At 56.1% G+C, this 22,180-nt stretch overlaps 1 protein-coding gene across 1 annotated transcript in view; it reads right to left on the reverse strand.

Moving 5' to 3' along the window:
• Nucleotides 1-3,535: 3,535 nt before the first annotated feature.
• ATP6V1B1 (ATPase H+ transporting V1 subunit B1) overlaps nt 3,536-22,180 on the reverse strand; it is a 75,547-nt gene continuing 56,902 nt past the window's right edge. The window contains exons 6-14 of the mRNA XM_045019023.1: nt 19,563-19,702; nt 12,708-12,809; nt 11,534-11,631; nt 9,854-9,977; nt 7,683-7,833; nt 6,289-6,371; nt 5,749-5,853; nt 5,237-5,366; nt 3,536-4,447 (exon numbers count right to left, since the gene is read on the reverse strand). Coding sequence (XP_044874958.1) covers nt 4,281-4,447; nt 5,237-5,366; nt 5,749-5,853; nt 6,289-6,371; nt 7,683-7,833; nt 9,854-9,977; nt 11,534-11,631; nt 12,708-12,809; nt 19,563-19,702 — 1,100 coding nt within the window. The 3' untranslated portion in view covers nt 3,536-4,280. The remainder of the gene's footprint in view (nt 4,448-5,236; nt 5,367-5,748; nt 5,854-6,288; nt 6,372-7,682; nt 7,834-9,853; nt 9,978-11,533; nt 11,632-12,707; nt 12,810-19,562; nt 19,703-22,180) is intronic.

Consider the following 22,180-nt stretch of genomic DNA (forward strand, 5'->3'; position numbering starts at 1 on the left):
CCGGGGGCGCACGGTGCATTCGGGAGCTCGGATTTCCAGGGAAAGGGCAGTGGGGCAAGTGGAATTCAGATCGAATCTAGTTGTAACAGCAATCGCATCTCTCCCTCTGCACCCCCGGCGAGCTGCACAATCACTCCTCTCTCAGGATCAAACTCATCCCTGGGGCAACTGTGCTGGCTTTAGTGAGTTACATCAAGGATAACTTTGGCCCTTAATTGGTACATCTCCAGGGTGTTCTTCATACCAGACAGCCTTCCCCCTCTGTTCTTCTTGAGCCAAGCTGGTTCCCCACGGCTAAGGCTCATGACTAGAATAGGGGAGCCAGAGCTGGGATACTCCAGGGACTAAACAGGACCTTTACATCAGATAACGGGAACTAAAAAGAAGCGCTTTGTCATCTAACAGCCAATTCACCGGTGGAACTCACTGCCACAGGATGTAACTGAAACCTAGAATTTAGCAAGATTCAAAGTGGGACTGGATTTTGCATATAACGAACAGCCAGTTGTAACAGCTAATGTGAACTCATTTTGCAGGGGCATAAAACCTCCTTCTTCTGGGCTTAAGCCAGTCTCTAACATTAGGGATCATGACAGGAAGCCTTCATGGCATGGGGGCAGATTATCCCTCAGCTGCTACTGCTGGGTTCTTATGCCTTCCTCTGCAATACCTGATACTAGCCACTGCCACAGAGGGGTTACTCGGATTTGAGCCACTCTGTGGCTTCCTATGTTGCAAGGTCAGTGCTGAATACCTGCTAATAATAGCAATGTGCTCCGCAAAACTTCACATTATGTGTTTGATCCATGGGCAAATTGCTCTCCCTTGGTGTACGAGATCAGGCCGTGGGCAGGAGTCAGTAAAGTAATTTTCCCTCTGCGGATACTGACACCTTCTTATCAATTCTTGGAAATGGGCCACCTTTTGATTGCATTAGCCTCATTAGCACTACAAAAGTAAGTTCCCCTCCCTTGGTATTCACCCCTTCTTGTCAACTATTGAGAATAGGCCACTTCCACCTTAATTGAACTGGCTCATTAGCACTGAACCCCCACCCCCACACTTGGTAAGACAACTCCTATCTTTTCATGTGCTAGGCTATATATTCTGCTTACTGTATTTTTCACTCTGTGCATCTGTATGGCTACACTTACAGTTTGCAGCGCTGGTCATCCAGCTGTGTAGGAGCAGCGCTGGTGTGTGGCCACACTCACAGCTACCAGCGCTGGTGTGTGGCCACATTTGCAGTATTAGCAGCGCTGTTGGGAGTGCTGCATTATGGGCAGCTATCCCAGCATTCAAGTGCAACAACGTGCTTTTCAAAAGAGGGGGGTGGAGGGTGGTGTACTGTGACAGGGAGCGGGGAAGATAGAGTGGATTTTTGGAGCCAACACTGTTGTGTGTTAGCTTCCTGGATTGGAAAAATCACAAAATGTTCATGAACCCTTAGTCTTAACTCTTAATTGCATACAGCCTGCCTCCAACACGGACTCCCCCCCGCTGTTTCACTCACTCCCTGTGGTGTTTGCTGTGATCAGTGTTTGTTTTAGATTAGCAGTTCAACGGAGCTCCGATCGGTTCTGTTTCATTCACTCTCCCTGCCTGCCTCTCATTTGATTGTTTACAGCCAGGTACAGATGATCACAGCAAACAGGAGCTCTGTTCGGAGCTCTGATCGGAGCTCGTTCACAACAAAACAAAGAGAGGCTGCATAACAAAACAAACAGAGTAATTTATAAAAGCATTCTGGGATACACCTTATTCCCTGGAGGCCAATCACAGCGCTGGTGTGTGGCCACACTTGATGACCAGCGCTGCAGCACCAGCGCTGGAATCCTTATTCCCCATGCCGAGTGAGGTGTACGGCCAGCGCTGCAGCCAGGGAGTTGCAGCGCTGGAAGTGCCCTGCAGGTGTGGCCACTTACTAATTGCAGCGCTGGTGGAGGCTTTCCAGCGCTGCAAATCGCCAGTGTAGCCATACCCTCATGAAGTGGGTTTAGCCCTCGAAAGCTTATGCCCAAATAAATGCTAGTCTCTAAGGACTCCTGGTTGTTTTAGTCAGGAATAGCAGCCCATGGTCAGCGGCAGGGCCAGAGGCGGATGGCCAGAGCCAGGTTACCTAGAGGGCAACAAGGCGGGGCAAGGTTGGACCAAGGCAAGCACAGGAGCTATCACAGCCCTGGGTGAGCGCTTTGAGCAGCCACTGAACTGCTGCTGCTGGGTTTAGAAGCCGGTCTGCTGCCTCCTCCCACCGGCCAGCCAGGCGGTGCACCCATCAGGCAGCTGACTCCAGGCCAGCTGTGTTCGTTCGGTAGCCCGGAGACGGGCTCTGCTGCAGGCCCTGTTCCCTGACACTAAGTACTGGCAATGGGCACCTCACTCATTAGTGCTGGGCTTGATTTCATCACAAGTCCACAGCAGCCGAGCGGCTGGCGGAGCCCAGGCTCCACCCAGCTTCTGAGCCGTCTCCCCTTGAAATAGTCTGTGCATAAGCCTCCCTGCGCCGAAGCCTCCCTGCATCGGGTTATACGTGCTGTGTTCGTTTCAGAGCATAAAGTCTTAGGCCAAACCCTCAGGAGCCGTACGGTGCCCTCTTCTTCCTCCGTGCCAGGTGGCCCGGGCTTCTCTGCCACTCAGCTCCCAGGTCCACCTGCCCTGGCCCCGTCAGTCACGGCAGCGTCTGCAAGCCCCACATGGACCGACAGTGATCTCAGAAGCATCCCAGTCTAAGTACTGTAACTGTCCTTGGGCTGAGACGCAGCGTGTGGAGCTGCAAGGGAAAGTGGACCGGGAGTATCTGGTCCCGGCTGTGTCTGGGGAGAGGCCAGCAGTGGGGACTGTGCTGAACATGTCCAATGTTTATAGGAAAGTCTCCCCTGCTCAGATCCAAGGCCATGCAACGTTCTGTTGGTGGATGGAGCTCAGGTCTGAGATGTTCCCTCATGTACAAAACGCTGCTCACTTCCAGCTTCCCACAGGAGCAGGGCTCCAAGTGGGAAGGGCCCACACAGTGGCATGTTGCCTCAGGCAATGAACCCATCAGCTGTCGTCAATATGTGTTGTGCCCCCCACGTGCCCCACCAGGCTTCTCTAACACCACGGCGTTTGTTCCTTTGCTCAGGAACCGGCCAGTGCGCCAGGTCAGGGTGGACACAATTGCCCGGGACATCCCCAAGTTCTCGTATGACTCCAGAGCAACCAGCGCCAGCAGCTTTTGGAGCCTGTTTTCCTCCCCTTCACTTCTGATGTCACTCGGCAGAACTCCAGAGACCGGGACGGGCTGGAACTTCCTCGTTCCGACCCACACCCTCTGCCAGGCCTTGGCTTCACGGCCTTCGGGCTAAGACCTGATGTAGTTAAACCTGTGCGACCGCCCTGTGATCAGCTGGAAAGTGGGGATGCAGGGTTAGCTGGTGAGAGCCGACCACCCGGGTGGGATGGCGCTTTTTCAACACCCCCTAAAGGCTGGGGGTCGTTTCCAAACAGGGTCCCTCATGTCCCAATTAAAGAGCCAGAGACAGATTTTTTCCCCCGACATTTTTTTTACTGAAGGTTAATTAGCCGCTCGCCGTTGCGGGTCCCAGCCCATGGTACATTGTAAATAGCGATGGCTGGTCAGGCCTGGAGCTGCTGAGGCCAGGGGGCGCAAACCGGGATTCCTGGCCCAGGGCAGGTGGTGGGAAGCGATCTCTCTCCATGAGAAGGACTCCTGGCAGGACTGTGCGGTACAACAGGCTGCTTTGCTGTGGCTTAAGGCCAAGCGGGGACAGGGGCTGTGGCCGTGCTGGGCAGACTGGAGCCAGAAGCACAGGGAGGAGAGCTGGGAGGGAGGGACCCAGGCACTCCAGGACAGGGGTGGGGGGCACTCTAGGGCTCTTTTCGGGTATTGATTTGGACCTCGTTGGCTGAAAAGACCTTTGGTTTCCAATAATAGCAACCCCCCAAAGGAAGTGGAATGCTTTCCAGTGGCTGGGCCAGAGGGCCAGTCACCTTTACAGCCAGAGCAGGCCAAAAATTGCCATGGGGAAACTGAGGCAGATCTGTGGCATCACTACCTCCAGCCACAAGGGGGCGTGCTGGGACAGCAACTCTGTGACAGCACAGAGCACACTAGCTGCCGGCTGAGTAAATACCACGCAGCCCACCCAGCCGCAGAGCCATCTCATCAGTACCAGGGGCTGTTCCTTGACATAAATACACCCGCCGCGGGGCCCAAAGGGGGTGACAGGAGCTGGTAACTGGGCTCTGAGCGAGGGGCTGGCCCGCAGCGGAGCAGGCGGTTACAGGGCGGTGTCGTGGTGCTGCAGGCCTGGCGCTTTGGCCTCCCGCGGGTAGTACTCGGCCAGGATGCTCTCGGGGATCCGCTTTAGCAGCTCCTTCGGGAAGATGCGGAGCAGCTGCCAGCCAATGTCCAGCGATTCGAAGATGGTTCTGTTGTCGTAGGGGCCTGGCGAGTGGGACAGAGGCGTGTTGGGAGACTGGTTGCAGACACCTGGGGCCCAAGGGTGGGCACCTAAACCAGGCCCCAGGAGGGGCTAGAAATGAATATGGACCTTTGCACCCCAAGCTGGTCTGGAGAACGGCTAGAGATACGAGAGCACCAGGAGGGTCGAAAGGGCTAAAGAGCCTCACACCCCTCTAAGTCCCAGAAAATGGCCAGGGACACCCAGGCCCCTGGGAGGGGCTGGAGAATGGCCAGGGGGCCCCAGGACAGTCTGGAGAATGGCCAGGGGGGCCCAGGACGGTCTGGAGAATGGCTAGGGAGTCCCTGGCCTCAGGAGGAGCTGGAGAACGGCCAGGCACCCCTGGGAGAGGCCGGAGAACAACCAGGGGGCCCCGGGCCCCAGGAGAGACTGGAGAATGGCCAGGGGGCCCTGGGGCAGGCTGGACAATGGGATTCTGGAGACTAGGGCTACACAGTTTTTTATGACGGGAGCTTTCAGGCCCTGCTGTCCCGAGCTGGCCGTAGGCGGTGCCTGCAAAGCCCGACATCGGCTCCACCGCGGGTGTCTTTGCACTGAGCACCACTCGGTTGTGGGCTCTCTGCGGAAGGGGGGCGCCGGGCCGCCAGGCCTGCCTGCGAGCCAAGGCACTGCCAGCGGGGACCCCGAGCCCGTCCTCTGTAGCAAACACAGTGGCTTGCTTCAGCCGCGCCCTTCCCCGCCCTGCTGCAGACGCGTGGGCTCTGCCTGCCTGCTGGGCGCCCGTGCGTGGAGCTGGAAGCCGGGCTCCTTACCCTGGGCGATGAACTGCTTCTCAAACTTCTGCAGGAACTCCAGGTACAGCAGGTCGTCGGCCGACAGCGCCTCCTCCCCGACCACGGCCTTCATGGCCTGCACGTCCTTGCCTATGGCGTAGCAGGCGTACTGGGGGTGCGAGCGAAAGGATGGGCCGGTGAATGGGGTGCCGGAGAACTCGCAACAGGGGCGCGTGGGGAGAAATCCATTATCCCCCAGGCAGGGCTGTTATCTTCAATTTGCATGTAAGGAACCGAGGCAGTGACCCGATCCTAGGATGCTGGAAGTCTGGGGCAGAGCAGGGAATTGACCTGAGGGTCCCAAGCTATCACCCTAACCACTGGACCATACTTCCTCTGGGGACGTCAGCGCACTTACCCTGGTTCACTGCCGGTGTGGCTGAGGGCAGCCTCCAGCTGTCCGTATGAAGGGGAAGGAGAGAGGGGTCGGGATGGAGAATCCCTCAGTGAGTGGGGCTGACGTAGCAAATTATTCCTACTGCTGCACTTACCAGCTGGTTGGACACGTCACCGTGGTCCTTCCGAGTCATGCCCTCCCCGATGGCCGACTTCATCAGGCGGGAGAGGGAGGGCAGCACATTTATGGGGGGGTAGATCTGTGGGGGCAGAAAGCACACGAACACGATGGCCTTAGCACGCCCTGCGCGGCGGGTGTGGTAAGTGCCGGCCGGACACCCGCTAGTGAACCCCCCCAAGAAACCCCGGCAGGAGATGGGGATTGTGAGCCCCGTTTTACAGCCATTCGCCCAGGCTCACAGGAGCGGCCAGTGGCCAGCTGGCGTTAGAAGGGTGGAGTTCCTGGCACCCAGGTTTGTGCCCTGGGCAGTAGATCTGGCCTCTCTTTATCATGTGCTCCCTCGCTAGCCAGTCAGCACCCCCAAAGCCACGGCTCCGTGCGCCCCTGCGGTTCCAGCCTTGGCGTCGTCCCCTTTGGCAGTGGGTTTCCCTGGCTGCGGTCAGAGCCTGAGCCCGCTGCTCCACCCCGAGACACGGGCGGAAGGAGGGGCTCTCGGATTCGGGGGGCGGCGAACCTGTCTGTTATGGAGCTGTCTGTCCACGTACACCTGCCCTTCCGTGATGAAGCCCGTCAAGTCGGGGATGGGGTGGGTGATGTCTGGGAAGGAAAAGACAGAGCCAATGGTAGCCTGTGAGGCCTGCCAAGGGCCCCCGCCGCAAGGACCCCACCCTCTGACAGCTGGCGTGGCTCACTTCACCAGGCCCTGGATGCCAGCCTATGCCCGGCCTGAGGGAATTGCCCTGGGCAGGACCACCCCACCCACAAGACCACCCGGCACCCTCAGCCAGGACGCCGGCCCTGGCAGGTAGGGAAGCGGGCGCAAATATTAGCTCTTGGACCGTCTCCATTCCCGACGGATTGTTACAGATGCCAGTCACATGGCAGCGCTTCTCCCTGACTGGACGGCTCAGCCCCCAGCTGACAGATATGTTACCGTGGATGGACAATTCGGTGCTTGCCATGAAACCGTGTGATCAGGGAGCCGGATCGGGGCCCGGTGCTGATGCAGGGCCCCAGTGCAAACAGCCTGGCCTCCTGCTGGCCCCAGGGGATGCAGGGCTTGTGGGGGGCAGAGCTGCAGCTCAGGGGAGAACACCACCCTGGAACAATCCCAGGAAAAGCCCACGTGGGCTCCACCTTCTGGCAGCTCCCCAGGGCGCTGCCCAGTGTAAAGGACTTTGGAGCCGCATTCGGCCACCATCCCCTCCCTCCTGACAGGATGCTGACGGCTGGAGGGGGGAAGGGGGGGGGTGGCAGGGAGGGCCGCAGCCTGAGTGATTCTTGCGAATAGGGGAACTTGTGGGACCTCAGATAAGGAATTGGGAGGCGGGGGCGGAAGTCATGCCTGGGCAGCAGCTTCCCTCTTTCCATTTCCTGCTTCTCCTACGCTCGAGGGCCAGGCTCCGCCAGGAGAGAAGCAGCCGCAGCCCGGGTCCCCCAGAGGGCCCTGGGAGACCTGTGTGCAGCAGGCAGGAGTCAGTGAGCAGCGCTGCCCTCTGGTGGCTGGGCCGCGGAGAGGATAAAGGATCTACCACTGCTAGCCGAAGCGAAGGCTGGTGTCCATTAGCCCACAGCTGGTGTTTTGGGTGCTGAAGGAGACCGGCTCTCGCCCTGCTCCCTGGGGCATCAGCTGAGTTCGACACCCCCACATCTCTGCAGGGATCAAAATCAATGTGGGGGAGAGCATGGGGGCACAGCAGCTTGCTGGGATCCTCCCCATCGGGTGCGCAGGCACAGCCGCCTGCTGAGATCCCTCCCCCCATCAGGTGTGGGTCATGGCCACCGGTTGGGATCCTGGCTGCTAATGCAGCAGCAGCAAATCACTGAGCAACGTGCTGATGCCCCCGGCACCCCCTGTGGCCTGACTGCTGGGGGGGCCGTGGGCTGGCCCGCCGTGTGCCCGCTCACCGTCGTTGGGCATGGTTAGAATGGGGATCTGCGTGATGGAGCCGTTCCTCCCCTCCACGCGCCCGGCGCGCTCGTAGATGGTGGCCAGGTCGGTGTACATGTAGCCAGGGAAGCCCCTGCGGCCTGGCACCTCCTCCCTGGCTGCCGACACCTAAGAGGAAGAGCGAGGAGCAAGAGTGACTGCTGCAGGACAGCGGTCGTGGGTCCCACCCTCCTGGGATCCGCTGAGGGGCCGCGTGGGGAAGACCTGTCCCAGCTTCGGCCCCATCACCGGGTCTGTGACACGGAGCAGGATGCTCCCCTTGCCCGGCTGTTCCGTAGGTGCAGCGCCCCCCTCTGGTGGATCCCGGCTGGGGGCAGTGACTGAGCAGCGCCCCTCCTGTGCGATTCCGCCCCCAGGCCTGGTGAGCCTGCCCCCTCCACAGCTCTCTGCCCAGTGGCACGCTCCTGCCGCACCTCGGATCGCATTCCTGCCCTGCCTTTGGGTTCCCCCTGCGCTTAGTTCATCCCAGTTTCTTTCTGCCTGAGGGACAACCCATGCTGTCCTCCTCCCACTGCGATCCAGCGGGCTGGCCCCTTCCCCCAGTGCCGGGTTCGCTCAGGAGAGGGCTGGTCAGCAGCGCTCGCTGGGGCTGGGTGCATGTGAATCGCTGAGTGCTCTGTTTTACTGGGTCAGGTAAATGGCTCTGGGGCGAGAAGATGCCCCGGCAAAATAAAACCCAGCCCCTGAAGCTCAGCTCTCCCCCCGGGAAGGGAAACCGCCCTCCCAGCGGAGATGGATGTTTCAAAGGACAGCGGGTCGCACCTCTGCCAGAGCTTTGAAAAGCCTCCCATCCACAGGGAGCCCGCTGACCCGGGGGCACGGTGTAACCTGCATTCGGGCCATTCCATTGGTGGATGCCCCCTGGCAGGGTCACTGCGTGGGGACCGAGCCCAGGGCCTCCAGGGGTAACAGGACAGGGCCCGACTGATTGAGCTATTGAGCCCGGGCTGTTAGTGTGAATGGATAAACCCAGCTGATTCTCTCTGCCTTTCCTGCAGCCACACCGTAAAACTGCCCACGTGCAGCGTCCTTCTCGCCGGCCTCGACAAACGCCATCTTGCCCCGCTCAGACCCATTCGGGGTCTGCTGCAAAGATCAGTCTCCCAGCCAGCTGCTTTGAGCCCGTCCCCCCTTGCTTTGCTCTCCCGGCCTGTTCGCATCGCACACAAGCTGCTTGTCCTCGCTTCTGAGGCTCCATTACCTCTCCTTTGCCGTCACGCTGCGGGCGCTCGGCTCCGATGGGCGTGCGCCACCATCGTCCACCCGGCAAGTTTTCACACCAGCCCCCTTGCGTTTCCCCCCTGCCGCCCCTCGCGCTCGGGAGGAGCTCCCCAGCAACACCCACAGAGCCACCTCTGTTCTCCTTCAAACCCCTCCTGAAAACTCGCCTTTGCCACGATGCCTCCGAAAACCCTTGGCACTGCCTAGGACCCCTCGCTGGCTGGTCACTGGGCTGCCAGCCAGGCGGTTTGCTCAGATTAGCCATCTCCAGGTTCAGGGCCCGAGGGAGGACACCCGACGGGAACCACGAATGTAGCCCCAGGACAGAGGCAAGCGTGGACTGGAGTCACTTTCCCCTTCCCCAGCGCCCTGCAATGCACGTTACCCTGCGGCCGTTGGATGCCGGGTGCAGCCGGGGGGTGAGGCCCGAGGAGCCAGAAGGAAGGAGCGTAGTGAGGAAAGCGAGTCCCAGAAGGTTGTGGGAGAGAGTTGGCCGCGTTCACCCCAACCTGCCAGCCCCCACCCCCCCGGGTGTATGTGACGATGTGTGTCGGGAGGGGGATGGGAGCAGCTGGAAGGGAGTGGACGGGAGCCTGACACAGGCAGGGGAACAGGGTCACATCACCCCTGAGTTTCCCGTTTGGAGCAGAGTCTCCAAAGCATTTGTCTCTCATTTAGGAGCTCAAAGGAAGCGACTGGGTTTGATGAAGGCCTCAGCTCCCGGCAGCTCCCGCTGCTTGTTCACCTGCCCCAGTGGGAGTTGCTGGGAGCTGATCGCCGGGGACAGTCTGGCCCTCCCTGGGCAGTGGGACCCAGTGCGGCCCGTTCACAGGCGCCTCCAGCTCCTGGGAAGGCTGGGGCCTGAGTCCAGCTGCGGCATCAGGATGGGAGGCGTCGCCGTACTGACCTCCCGCAGGGCCTCGGCGTAGGAGCTCATGTCGGTCAGGATCACCAGGACATGCTTCTCGCACTGGTAGGCCAGGAACTCGGCGGTGGTCAGCGCCAGGCGCGGGGTGATGATGCGCTCGATCCTGCGGGAGGAGACGGCCGGTAGCGGAGGCTGGTCTGGGACGTCCCCTGAAAGCGCGTTCACCACAGCCACGCCGTTCCCCCGAGAGACCAGGTTACCAGGGGGCCAATCCTCTCTGGGCATCAGATGGCCCCGCTCTCGCTCACCTCGTAGTTCCCCTTCCCCCAATGGCGAGCACCCCAAGCCTGCGGACAGCATCGGCACACACCGGCGGGGAGCTGGAACGGCACGGCTGCACCCCTGGGCCATGCAGAGCGAGGCCAGAACCTCCTGCCCCGCAAACCAGCCCCTCCCCACTGAGCTAGGAGATGAGGCTCCCCTTGCTGGGAGCCGCAGCTGGGCTAGGACATGCCGGGGAGCAGTGCTGAGTCTATCTAGCAGAGGGCAGCCGCGTACGCACACCAGCCCGTATGCTACACTCTCAGTAGGAACTGGGCCATCCCCTGGCATGGCAGGGACCCTGATCTGGGTGAGCCAACCCTTGGCTGTGTTCCCTCTCCGCCACTGGCCACCAGGCTGCATTGCAATGTGTCCTAGCCGCCCCACCCAGCAAAGGGATGAGGGGGAATGGGGATGGGCATTGCGAAAGGGCTTGAAATCTGCAAGGGGCCGGGCAGCATCCACTCTAGCTGGAGTCAAGGGGAGCCGAGGCTCTGCTCCCATTGGAGTCAATGCTAGATTGGCCCCTCAGCAGGACTGGTGCCCCTGGCAGGAGTGGAGGCACCTTCTAGTTACCGGTGGTTTCCTCCTGATGCAGGAGGAGGGCTGCCCGATCTGTAGCACCCATGTGGCATGAACCGTACGGAAGAGGAGTGTGAGCTCCGCCCAAAGAGAGGAGCTCCTCTCCAGAGTGGCATTTGGGCCCATAATGCAATGGGGGATTGGGCCTACTGACCTCAGTAGAATTACTCCAGAGATAACTAGGCCCAGTGGCTCTGATCCTCCTCTCACTTACACCGGAGCAATTCCATCAACTTCCACAGGGTTACTCCAGCTTTACACCACAGTGAGGGAGATCAGAGCCAAGACGAGGATGCCTGTAGCCGCCCAGGTCTCAGTATCTTTAATTATTTGTACTACAATAGGGCCCAGGCAACCCTGACATAGACCAGGACCCCATCGTGCTTGGCGCTGTACGACTTAATTGCTATTAGCTGTATTACGGTAGTGCCCAGGAGCCCCAGCCATGGACGCATCCCGTTGCGCTGGGCACTGTACAGTTTTATTGCTGTTAGATGTATTACGGTAGTGCCCAGGAGCCCCAGCCATGGATGCATCCCGTTGCGCTAGGTGCTGTACAGTTTTGTTGCTATTAGGTGTATTACGGTAGTGCCCAGGAGCCCAGCCATGGACTTCACCCCGTTGCGCTAGGTGCTGTACAGTTTTGTTGCTATTAGGTGTATTACGGTAGTGTTCAGGCACCCCAGCCATGGACTGCACCCCGTTGCTCTAGGCGCTGCACACGTGCAGAACAAAAGGCAGGGGGCTGGGCGTGTTATGGTTAATGGGGCCTGATCTGGTGCAGTTCTCTTGATGGCAGGCAGGGGCTGTACTCACGTGGGGTCATTGGCGAGGTTCAGGAAGAGGCACACGTTCTCCATGGAGCCGTTCTCCTCGAAGTCCGACTTGAAGAAACGGGCAGTTTCCATGTTCACCTGTCAATCACATCCACAGCGGGGCGGGGCTGAGCAACACAACAGTCCCCATTGTAGCGATGGGGAAACTGAGGCCAGGGGAGGGCAGGGACTCACCCACAGTCCCACAGGGAGTCAGAGCAGGGACTAGAACCCAGGTGTCCTGAGTCCCAGACTCTGGTTCCCACCCCAGCCTCTTCAGTATAACTTGTCTCTTTTAATTCCTTTCTGCTCTTACTCCTCTGGGCCCATGTCGCCCTGGGGACGCAGCACAAGGGCCTGCCAGGATGGGGCAGGCTGCTGTGGCACGGAGCGCCTCGGGGCACTGGCCTGGCTGCAGGGCACCTCTCCGCGTGGCGCTGGGTCGCCGGGCACCGTCTCTGGAGGAAGCAGCCGGTGCCAGGGGCAGGGAGCGGTGTGGGGCCGGGGAGCAGAGCAGGTTGCAAGGACACAGCTGTCCAGCAGGGGGGAGCACAGTGCTGCCGATCTCGACCACCCGGCTCTTTACAGGGGGGATTCTCCCTGGCCCCGGGTCCAGCCCGAGAGGGCCGGGAGGCAGTTCCAGGGCTTAGCCTGTTTCCCCACTGACCACTCGCTCCGCCGAGGAGCAGTTCTCAAAGCCCTTGGCCCTGAGACCAAGGCAGGACGTCGGATCCTCCCACGCTCGTGCTGACCCTCCAGTGGCTGGGCTGTCCCCGAACCCGCTGGCCTGGGCTCAGCCCCAAACCCTGGGCCGCAGGGATGCCCCTGCCCGAGGGCCCTGGCTGATCCCAAAGCTCAGCCCCAGACTCAGCCCTGAGCCCGAGCTCCCCAGATTTGTCTCCGAACCCAGCCCCAGCACGATGACTGTGACCCCCAGGTCCCCAGCCAAGGTCTGGACACCTGGCTCTGGGTTTGACCCAAACCCCTAGTCCAGGGCACCCTCAGAGCCTTGCTACATGGGGCTGCAAGGGGCCCAGCTGGTGAGACACCCTCCCAGCAGCCTGTGTTGCTGAGACTGTCCCCAGCCCTTCGCCCCGGGACCTGCTGCCTGAGGCAAGGCCCTGCACGGAGCTGGGAGGCCTGCGCCGTCCCCACCAGCCCCCGGTTGGACTCACCCCCATGGCTGCGAAGACGATGGCAAAGTTGTCTTCGTGATAGTCCATCACATCCTTGGACTTTTTCACCAGGCCGGCCTGTCTACAGATCTGTGCGGCGATCTGCGGCGGGGGAGAGACGCAGGGCTCAGACCCAGAGACGGGCACCTCAGCCCGGCCTCAGAGCCCGACGCCCAGGCCGCCAGCTCACTTGGGCTCTGGATCCGGCCCATCTCAGATCCGGGGGCCAAACTGCATGCTGGCGTAACTCCACGGAAGCCAGCCGCGTTACGCCAGCGAAGAATTTGGCTGACGGAGACTGAAGCTTGGTCAAACCACAGCAAATACAGAGCCAGGGGGAGCATGGAAACTGCCTCTGGGAGTATTTGAGGGAGGTAACAGAAGAGGGCTGAGTCACAGGATGTTGCTAAGGAAAGGAAAATGGAGGCTGAATCCTAATCTCCTCCCAAGCACTGCCGTTCTCCAGCATCGTGGACACCACCACCACCGTCCTGCCTGTCACTCAGGTGCAGAACCGGGCGCCCCCTTTGGCTCGGCCATCTCTCTAGGTCCCCACCTCCAGCTACGGCTCACCCTTGCTGATTCTGCCTGTGCCGTGTCTCTATGATACGGCCGTTCCTGTCCCTCCGCACAGCCAGAACTCCCATCGCCGGGCGTCTTTTGACTGCTGCAGCAGCCTTCTCTCTGGCCTGGACAACGGCAGCCTGGCCCCGCTCAGCTCCACGCAGAGGATGGCGGCAAAAGTGGTTTTCCTAGCCTGGCACTGTGACCACGTCACCCCTGTCTTTGCCTCCCTCCACTGCCTCCCCCTTCTCTAGCATCCAACACCAGCTGCTTGTTTTCACAGTCAGGGCCCCACCTGGCCAATCCTCATCCTTCCTACCACCTCTCTACTACTGAGATGTCGAAGCTCATCTCCAAACGGCTCCTGATGTCTGTCACCAGCACCCACTTGTTACATTTTCAGAGAAGCCCCTTGGTGCTTCCTCCCCTGCTGCTCCACGTGCTGGGGAGGAGTTCCTCGTAAACAGCCCTGAACCTCCTCCCCCTCCCCCTCCCCCCACCCCGAAATGCTCCTTTGCAGCAATACGTACAAAAAACGGGACCCCGGCCTTCCTGCTGGCTAATACTGCCTCTGAGGTAGCACAAGAAGCAATGGGCTTAAACTGAAGCAAGGGAGGTTTAGGTTGGACATTAGAAAAATCTTCCTGTCAGGGTGGTTAAGCACTGGAATAAATTGCCATGGGAGGTTGTGGAATCTCGGTCACTGAAGGTTTTTAAAAACAAGTTAGACAAACCCCTGTCAGGGATGCTCTAGATAATCCTTAGTCCTGCCATGAGTGCAGGGGACTGGATTAGAAGACCTCTCGAGGTCCCTTCCAGTCCTGTGATTCTGTGATTGTTTCCTTGTACGCCACCATCTCTCTGTATCCATCTGTTGTCTCTTGTCTTACACTGTGAGCTCTTCAGGGCAGGGACTAACATTTTCTTCTGTGTTTGTCCAGCACCTGGCGCAGCGAGGGCCTGGCGCGGTGAGGCCCTGGCCCATGACTAGGGTTTGCAGGCAGTACAAATAATAAATAACATCAATAATAATAATAATTATCCACAGGCCTGTGGGGGTCATGTGTCTGCCTGCCTCTGTGCCTGATCCACAGAGGAGACGAGTCTGCGGCAGCCCCGGCTCTGAAGCCTGGCTTTCTGCTCAACTCGAACTTCCAGCTGGGAAGGGCCTGTCTTCAATCCCTAGCATGAGCCGAGCTAGTGGCCTTCATGCTGCCATTCCCTAGTGAGATCTAGTAGGCTGCAGAAGAGGGATAGATGGTTGGGCTGTTGAAACCGATGCTGGACGAAGCCCTGGAGAATGGACGTAGGGAGGAGCCTGCCTTGGCCTCTAGAAGAGTATAGTTCCATGGCCTGTCCCATCTCTTGCGGCCTGCATTTAAACAGCTGGTACCAAAAAGGCAGGAGCTCCAGCTAGAAACACGAGCTGAAAAGCCTGGGGAGCCGGTGACGCAGGAGGGGAGAGCCCTGCTCAGACCTGGCTGTGCTGTTCCCAACACGCCAGGTGCTGTACAGTTTTGTTGCTATTAGGTGTATTACGGAGGGAGGGCGCTCCCCACCAAGTCGGCCCGCCTGACCTGCACTCACTGCCCTTGTCCAGGCCAGGGCTCAGGGGGCTGCTTTCCCATCAGACAGCCGGCAGCTTCGCCGATGCCCTGCACCGGGTTGATAATACTTGTTCTGCTAATGGGGTGGGACCTTGTTGGGAACTGGGTGGTGTGTGAGGGGAAGGTGGGGGGCAGTGATGGAGGATGGAGGGTGGGGGGAAGGCAGAGGGAAGTGATGGAGGATGGGGGGCAGAGGGCAGTTATGGCGGGTGGGGAAGGACCTATAACTCGCTCCCTGTAATGAGAGTTCATGCTCTAACCTGATCCTTCCTGTAAGTACCCACCATGGGCATCTGCTCCACTAACTCTGCCTTTCAATCCGCTTCAGAATCATGGTAGCACCAATTGGAGGCCTGGCTTTAAAACAGGGACCCAGGCCTACTAGTGCCCCCTGATCTCCAAAAAAGAGGGGCTGAGGTGGAAGCTATTTCCTTGCCCTCCTTTATCGGCCGGCTCTGCTCCTGGATCCCTCCCCACCTCTGGCTTGCGCTGCCGCAGCATCCATTGCACTGGGCCCTGACTTTATTATATTAACTTTCGTCTGTCACTCCCGATCTGTCAGGCCAGGTTTTCCATCCGATTGCATCACTGTCTCGCTCTGGCTGGCGTGTGCGGCTGCTGTCAGAGGAGGAAGTTGGTTGATTACCTCTTGGGCCGCGGATCTCCGGTTCGTTGCCAAAGCAGCAGCACCAGTTGCATTTATAGATCAACCTGATATTTCGAGTTCATCAAAGTTCACGACCGAGTGGTTCTGATCGGGGCTGATGCAGCTTGGCATTTCAGCACAAACTCCACTTGACGTTTCTAGCGCAGCCCGGCTTCGGCTCTCACTGGCTTTGATGGCCTTGCTGGGCTCAGTGCATAGAGCTCAGGAGACCCTGCCCTTCCAAACCCAGGTCTGGTTTTTAGAGATTGGCCGATGAGTGCGGGCACTGGTGCCGGAGGTGCAGAGAGATACAAACAAAAACAACATCTTTCATCTTCCATGCGGAATCTCATAGATCCCAAGGCCAGAAGGGACCATCGTGATCATCTAGTCTGACCTCCTGCCTAGCCCAGGCCAGAGACTGGCCCCACAGTAATCCCTAGAGCCGAGCTTTTAGACAAACTGCCAGTCTTGATTTAAAATTTGCCAGCGATGGATAGTCCACCACAACACCTGGTACATTGTTCCAATGGTTAATTACTCTCCTGTTCAAAATGCACGCCGTATTGCCCGTCTGAATGTGTCTAGCTTCAGCTTCCAGCTGCTGGATCGTGTCAGACCTTTGTCTGCTAGACTGAAGAGACAATTATCAAATATTTGTTCCCCATGTAGGTATTTATAGACTGTGATCACTCCACCTTTAACCTTCTCTTTGTTCCACTAAATAGACTGAGCTCCTTGGGCCCATCACTATAAGGCAGTTTTCTGATCCTTTCATCATTCTCGCAGCTCTTCTCTGAACCCTTCTCCAATTTATCCACATCCTTCTTGAACTGTGGGCACCAGACCGGGACACAGGATTGCAGCAGTGGTTACACTAGTGCCAAATACAGAGGTCAAATAACCTCTTTTACTCAAGATTCCCATTTATGCATCCCAGGATCACATTAGCCCTTTGGCCTCAGCATCACACTGGGAGCTCCTGTTCAGCTGATTATCCACCACGATCCCCAAATCTTGTTCCAAGTCACTGCTTCCCAGGATAGAGTCCCCCATCATGTAAGTATAGCCTAAATTATTTGTTCCTAGAGGTATATATTTGTAGGAACCAGGGGTCACCCAATGAAATGAACAGGCAACAGGTTTAAAACGAACCTAAGGACGTACATCTTCACACGATGTAGTCACCCTGCGGAACTCCTTGCCAGGAGATGTTGTGACGGCCAAAGCTATAACTGGGCTCAAAAAAGAATTAGATAAATTCCTGGAGGATAGGTCCAGCAATGGCTATTAGTCAAGATTGTCTGAGGTGCAACCCTATGCTCTGGCTGTCCCTAACTTCTGGCTGCCAGAAGCTGGGAGTGGACAATAGGGGATGGATCACTCACTAATTGCCTTGTTCCGTTCATTCTCTCTGAAGCATTTGGCATTGATCACTGTCTGAAGCCTGGATACTGGGCTAGCTGGATCATTGGTCTTACCCAATATGGCCATTCTTCTGCATGCAGCTGTATTAAAATGCATATCATTTACCTGTGCCCAGTTTACCAAACAATCTAAATTGCTCTGTATTACTCACTGATCTCGTCTTCATTATTTCCCACTACCCCAATTTTTGTGTCATCTGCAAACTTTACCAGTGATGATTTTATGTTTTCTTCTCGTTGATAAAAATGTTTAAAATGGTGTAGCCTAGATGACTGTGGGACCTCACTAGAAACACACCTGCTTGATGATGATTTCCCCGTTACAGTTATATTTTGAGACCTCTCCATTAGCTGGCTTTTAATCCATTTCACAAGCGCCATGTTCATTTTATATCATTCTAGTGTTTTTAATCAGAATGTTGTGCGATACCAAGTCACGCGCCTTACAGAAGTCTAAGTGCATAATGTCAGAACTGTTACCTTTATCAACCAAACTTGTAATATAATCAAATACAGATATCAAGTTAGTTTGGTAGGATCTATTTCCCATAAACCCATGTTGATTGACATTCATTATATTACTCTCTTTTAATTTTTTATTGAGTCCCATATCAGCTACTCCATTATTTTGCCTAGGATTGATGTCAGGCTGATAGGCCTAGAATTATCTGGGTCATCCTGTTTACCCTGTTAAAATATTGGCACCACATTAGCTTTTGAAAGTTCTCCACTGTTCCAACACTTATTGAAAATGAACATTAATGATCCAGTGATCTCCTCAGCCAGCTCTTTTAAAACTCTGGGATGTAAATTATCCTGACCTTCTGATTTAAGTGTCTGACTTTAATAGCTGCTGTGTAACAGCCTCCTGATATACCAGTGGAATGGAAAGAGAGTTATCATCATCATATAATGAGATCACATCATCTGTTTTTTCCAAATGCAGAACAGAAATATTTTGAACACGTCTGCCTTTTCTGCATTATTATTGATAATTCTACTGTTTACATGTGTATTTTTTTGTCCCTAATATACTTTAAAAACTCCTTCTTGTTGTTCTTAACTCTGCTGGCCATAGATTTCTCTATGCCTCCCTTATCAATTTTCTATACGTCCTAGCTTCTGACTGATAGATTGTTGTCAACTTCCCCTTTCTTCCATTTGTTATATATTATTATCACCTCAAGGTGTTTCATAAAAGTAGGTGTGGTAGCATTAACCCCATTTTACAGTTGGGGAAACTGAGGCACAGAGCAGGGAAGTGGCTTGCCCACAGAGTAGGGCACTGAATCCAAAATTCCTGATGTATCTTGCTTACATAGGCCTTCCCTTAGGAAAACACTGTGCTTTTACAGCTGGTCAAACTGTCCATTGTAGAGATTAGTCACTTAGTACTGAGCCTGAAACTGTTTGGGAAATAATTCCTGCAAACACACCTGTTCTTCCTAAAGACTTGCTGAACCGTTCGGACCACAGGCCTTCAGCCAGTGCAACACTTACAAAATGTTTGCTCCGAGCTTTCGCTGTTTCTTACTTGTGGTGTGTGGAGGCCCAGCTGGGTCACATGATGTGCTCTGTTCCCTGATTGAATGGAGCTTGGCTGTTCTCAGTGGTACCAGATGACAGAACAAGGAGCAATGGGCTCAAGTTACAGTGGGGGAGGTTTAGGTTGGATATTAGGAAAAACTTTTTCACTAAGAGGGTGGTGAAGCACTGGAATGGGTTACCTAGGGAGGTGGTGGGATCTTCTTCCTTAGAGGTTTTTAAGGCCTGGCTTGACAAAGCCCTGGCTGGGATGATTTAGTTGGGATTGGTCCTGCTTTGAGCAGGGGGTTGGACTAGATACCTCCTGAGGTCCCTTCCAACCCTGATATTCTATGATTCTAGGAGAGACAAGGGTGGAAGGAGAAGCCACTTGCTGGATGTCACCCAGCAGGTCGGAGCTGGGCCTAGAACCAAGGTCTCCTGAGTGCCAGGCCAGCACCCTGCCTGCAGAACCTGCTGCAGAGCAGCAATACGAATGGATGGATTGTAGATGGTGTCATGGCGACAGCCTGGGCGTGCAGCCAGGTGCCACACAGGGCAGGCAGCACACAAGGCAGAGCCAGGGCAGGCTTCTCACACACACACGGCTCTGCCCGGGGTCTCAGCTCTGACTCAGAAGGACCTTCTCTAAGGTCTTGTTCACTCTTCAGGGCCCACCCAGTTTTTGGCACCCCTGTTGAGGCTGCCAGCCGGGGGTGGGGGGGGGATTCAGTGGTGCTGGGGGGTTCTTTGCTGGCCTGCTGGCAAAGGAGGCTTTGAGGTGCATCTCACAGCCAGCCAATGAAGGACAGCTGTTGGGAAGGGCGAACTGGGCCAGCTAGGAACACGGGGTTCAAACTGTGGCCACCATTACCAATCCCCCGGGCCAGCCACCCCTCTCTGCAAGAAACGTCCATGGTTACCGGGGGCCCGGTGGTCCCAGCACTTGCAATGCCACGAGAACCCAACATCCAGCACGTCTGATGTTAGCATAAAGTAGCGACGGGTCCGCCCTCGCCCTACGTGTCCTGGCCGCCCCTGCTGCAGAAGGGGACAGGGAGGGATGGGCAGAAAGACGAGGTCCTACCTCGTTGTGAGGAAGTCCAGCAGCAGAGAAGATGGGGATCTTCTGCCCCCTGGCGATGCTGTTCATGACGTCGATGGGCGAGATGCCAGTCTGGATCATCTCCTCAGGGTATATGCGACCATGCGGGTTGATAGGCTGACCTGAAGCAAGAAGGCAGGAAGGGGTTATTGCATGGGACACTCATGGACCTGATTTGTTATTGTAGGGTCACTTAAGAGACCTGGATGGTTTTGTGGGGATAGGGAAATGAACTGTTAGATATGAAAAAATACAAAAACCTCACATAGAGGGGGAAAATAGTCCAAAGAGAGAGAGAGAAGGGCCCAGAAAGATGAGTGTCGTTCTGGGTCTGCTGACCTGGACAATGGCCCCTTAAAATCTATAGGGCAGGGGTTGCATGAGGGTGATCAGGTGACTGAGCAGTCCCGTCAGGTGGGCAGGAATCCAGGTCCCTGGGGGCAGCCTGTGTGTTATTACACAGGCATCACTTAGACGCCCATGTGTGTAAATGTGCCCCCTGGAGGCTGACATCGCCCCCCCTCAGGTACACCCATGTAAATGTAACCATGGCAGGAAGGACACAGTTCCAGATCTCCCCAGTGGCTGGGCCATATAGAGGTTATGAGTCTGCTACCGCCTCTGAACTAACAGACTGGGCCTTTTAGATCAAGCAGTGAGGTTTGTGCTTTTAGACGCAGGTTCAGTCCCCAGAGATGACCCACACAGTGGTGTCATTTCAACCGGGGGCCCATCGGGGGCTGTTCCACGGTGGGTTATGCTAGTGAAGTCAGTGGGAGCTGCAAGCACATAGCTGAAGGTAGTAAAGAGCCGGCTGTTGTTAGAGGTTCATTGGCCAAGTCGTGTAGACCTCACTCAGCTTCACGGAAGGAGGTTTTGCCTGAATAAAAGCTACATAAGGGCTTCTGGCTCTAACACCACCTCAGATTACTACTGCTGAATGGAACTGAGAAACCTAACATACTGTTACATTGAAATGTGCCAATGGTCGCTATCAGATGAGTCTATGACCTGGGCTACCAGGAAATTAGGTCGGTATAACTACACTTAGAGGTGTGAGAAATCCACACCCTAGAGTGACGCAGTTACACCGACCTAGCCCCTGTTGTAGACAGCGTTAGGTCGACGGGAGAATTCTCATGCGGACTTAGCTACCGTCTCTCAGGGCGGTGGAGCGCCTACAACAGCGGGAGAACCTCGCCCATTGGCGTAGGTAGCGGCTTCCCTGAAGGGCTGCATCAGTGCAGCTGCAGCATTTCAGTGTAGACAAGCCCTTAGATCCAAAGACAATCACATACCTTGTTAAAGCCAGTGGTGCCAGGCTCTCCACCTGACTCAACAGACGGAACAATCAAGCCCCTTTACGTAGTAAAAACAGCTGCAACCGTGCAAGGCAACAGGCCGCATGGCAGCACAGAGCTAACCCCGTTAGATTCAATGAGGTTTCGCTGATTGCAAAGGCAGAGGCTGGATATTCATAGAATCATAGGCCTGGAAGGACCCTCGAGTCTTTCTAGTCCAATCCCCTGCACTCAGGGCAGGACTAAGGATTATCTAGAGTCAGACCATCCCCGACAAGTGTTTGTCTAACTTGCTCTTTAAAACCTCCAGTGACTAAGATTCCACAATCGCCCTAGGCTGACTCTTTGATTGACTATTGATTGCGGGTTGTGGGTGTTGGAGGCAGAGGGAGGTGTTGTGAGTGTGATGCAGAGAGGAAACAGAGAGACAAAGCTTCTTGGGCACAGAGCTGGCTGGAGGGGCAGTCAGGGATTTCCGAGCAGGGAACCTGTTCCTGTTTGTTCCCACTGTGCTCTGGGAAGCAGGACTCTGCGTACAGTTTTTGTAAACAAACAGCCCTTCACCAAAGAACATACCCGAGTCCAAGCTTCGATTTCTCATCCTCACCGAAACAGCCCAGCAAGGCCCCGGATGTTGGCTAACCCCCGGGACCAAAGAGGCAACACTGTTCTTTGGAGCCTCATCTAACTCACACTGGCCAGGAAGATCTCCCCACTGACATCAGTTCCCTTCTTACCCTTCACTTGGCTTGGGCAATTAAAACAGCTTGGTCCATTTAATTGGTCCTTCTTGTCAGTCCCTAGACAATTTCACCTGCAGAGTCTCATGCACAAGCCCAGTGCTGCAATGTTTGTATTGCAAACACCAAAGTACAATGGTTACTTGTTCACAAAAATAACTGTTCACATTGGAATTTATTACCTATGAATAAAAAAACCTTGGTAACTTGGTCAAATTCAAGCCCAGCAGCCTCTCGCTAACGTGATCTGAAACCTTTAGTGCTGGCTTAGTAGTCCAGGGACTAGGGTCTGGCCATTGGTAGCCAGGAGACCTGGGTTCTTTGGATCTGCCACTGACTTGCTCTGTAATCTTGGTCGAGTCATGGCCCGTCTCAGTCTCAGTTTCCCCACCTGTAAAATTGGGATCTGCCTGCCCCCCTTTGCAAAGTACAAACATAAGAACAGCCAGACTGGGTCAGACCAATGGTCCATCTAGACCAGTATCCTGTCTGCCGACAGTGGCCAATGCCAGGTGCTTCAGAATAGGGTTTCCAGATAGCAACTGTGAAAAAACGTTGG

Source organism: Mauremys mutica, chromosome 5 (assembly GCF_020497125.1).
Source record: "Mauremys mutica isolate MM-2020 ecotype Southern chromosome 5, ASM2049712v1, whole genome shotgun sequence".
NCBI classification, from domain to species: Eukaryota; Metazoa; Chordata; order Testudines; family Geoemydidae; genus Mauremys; species Mauremys mutica.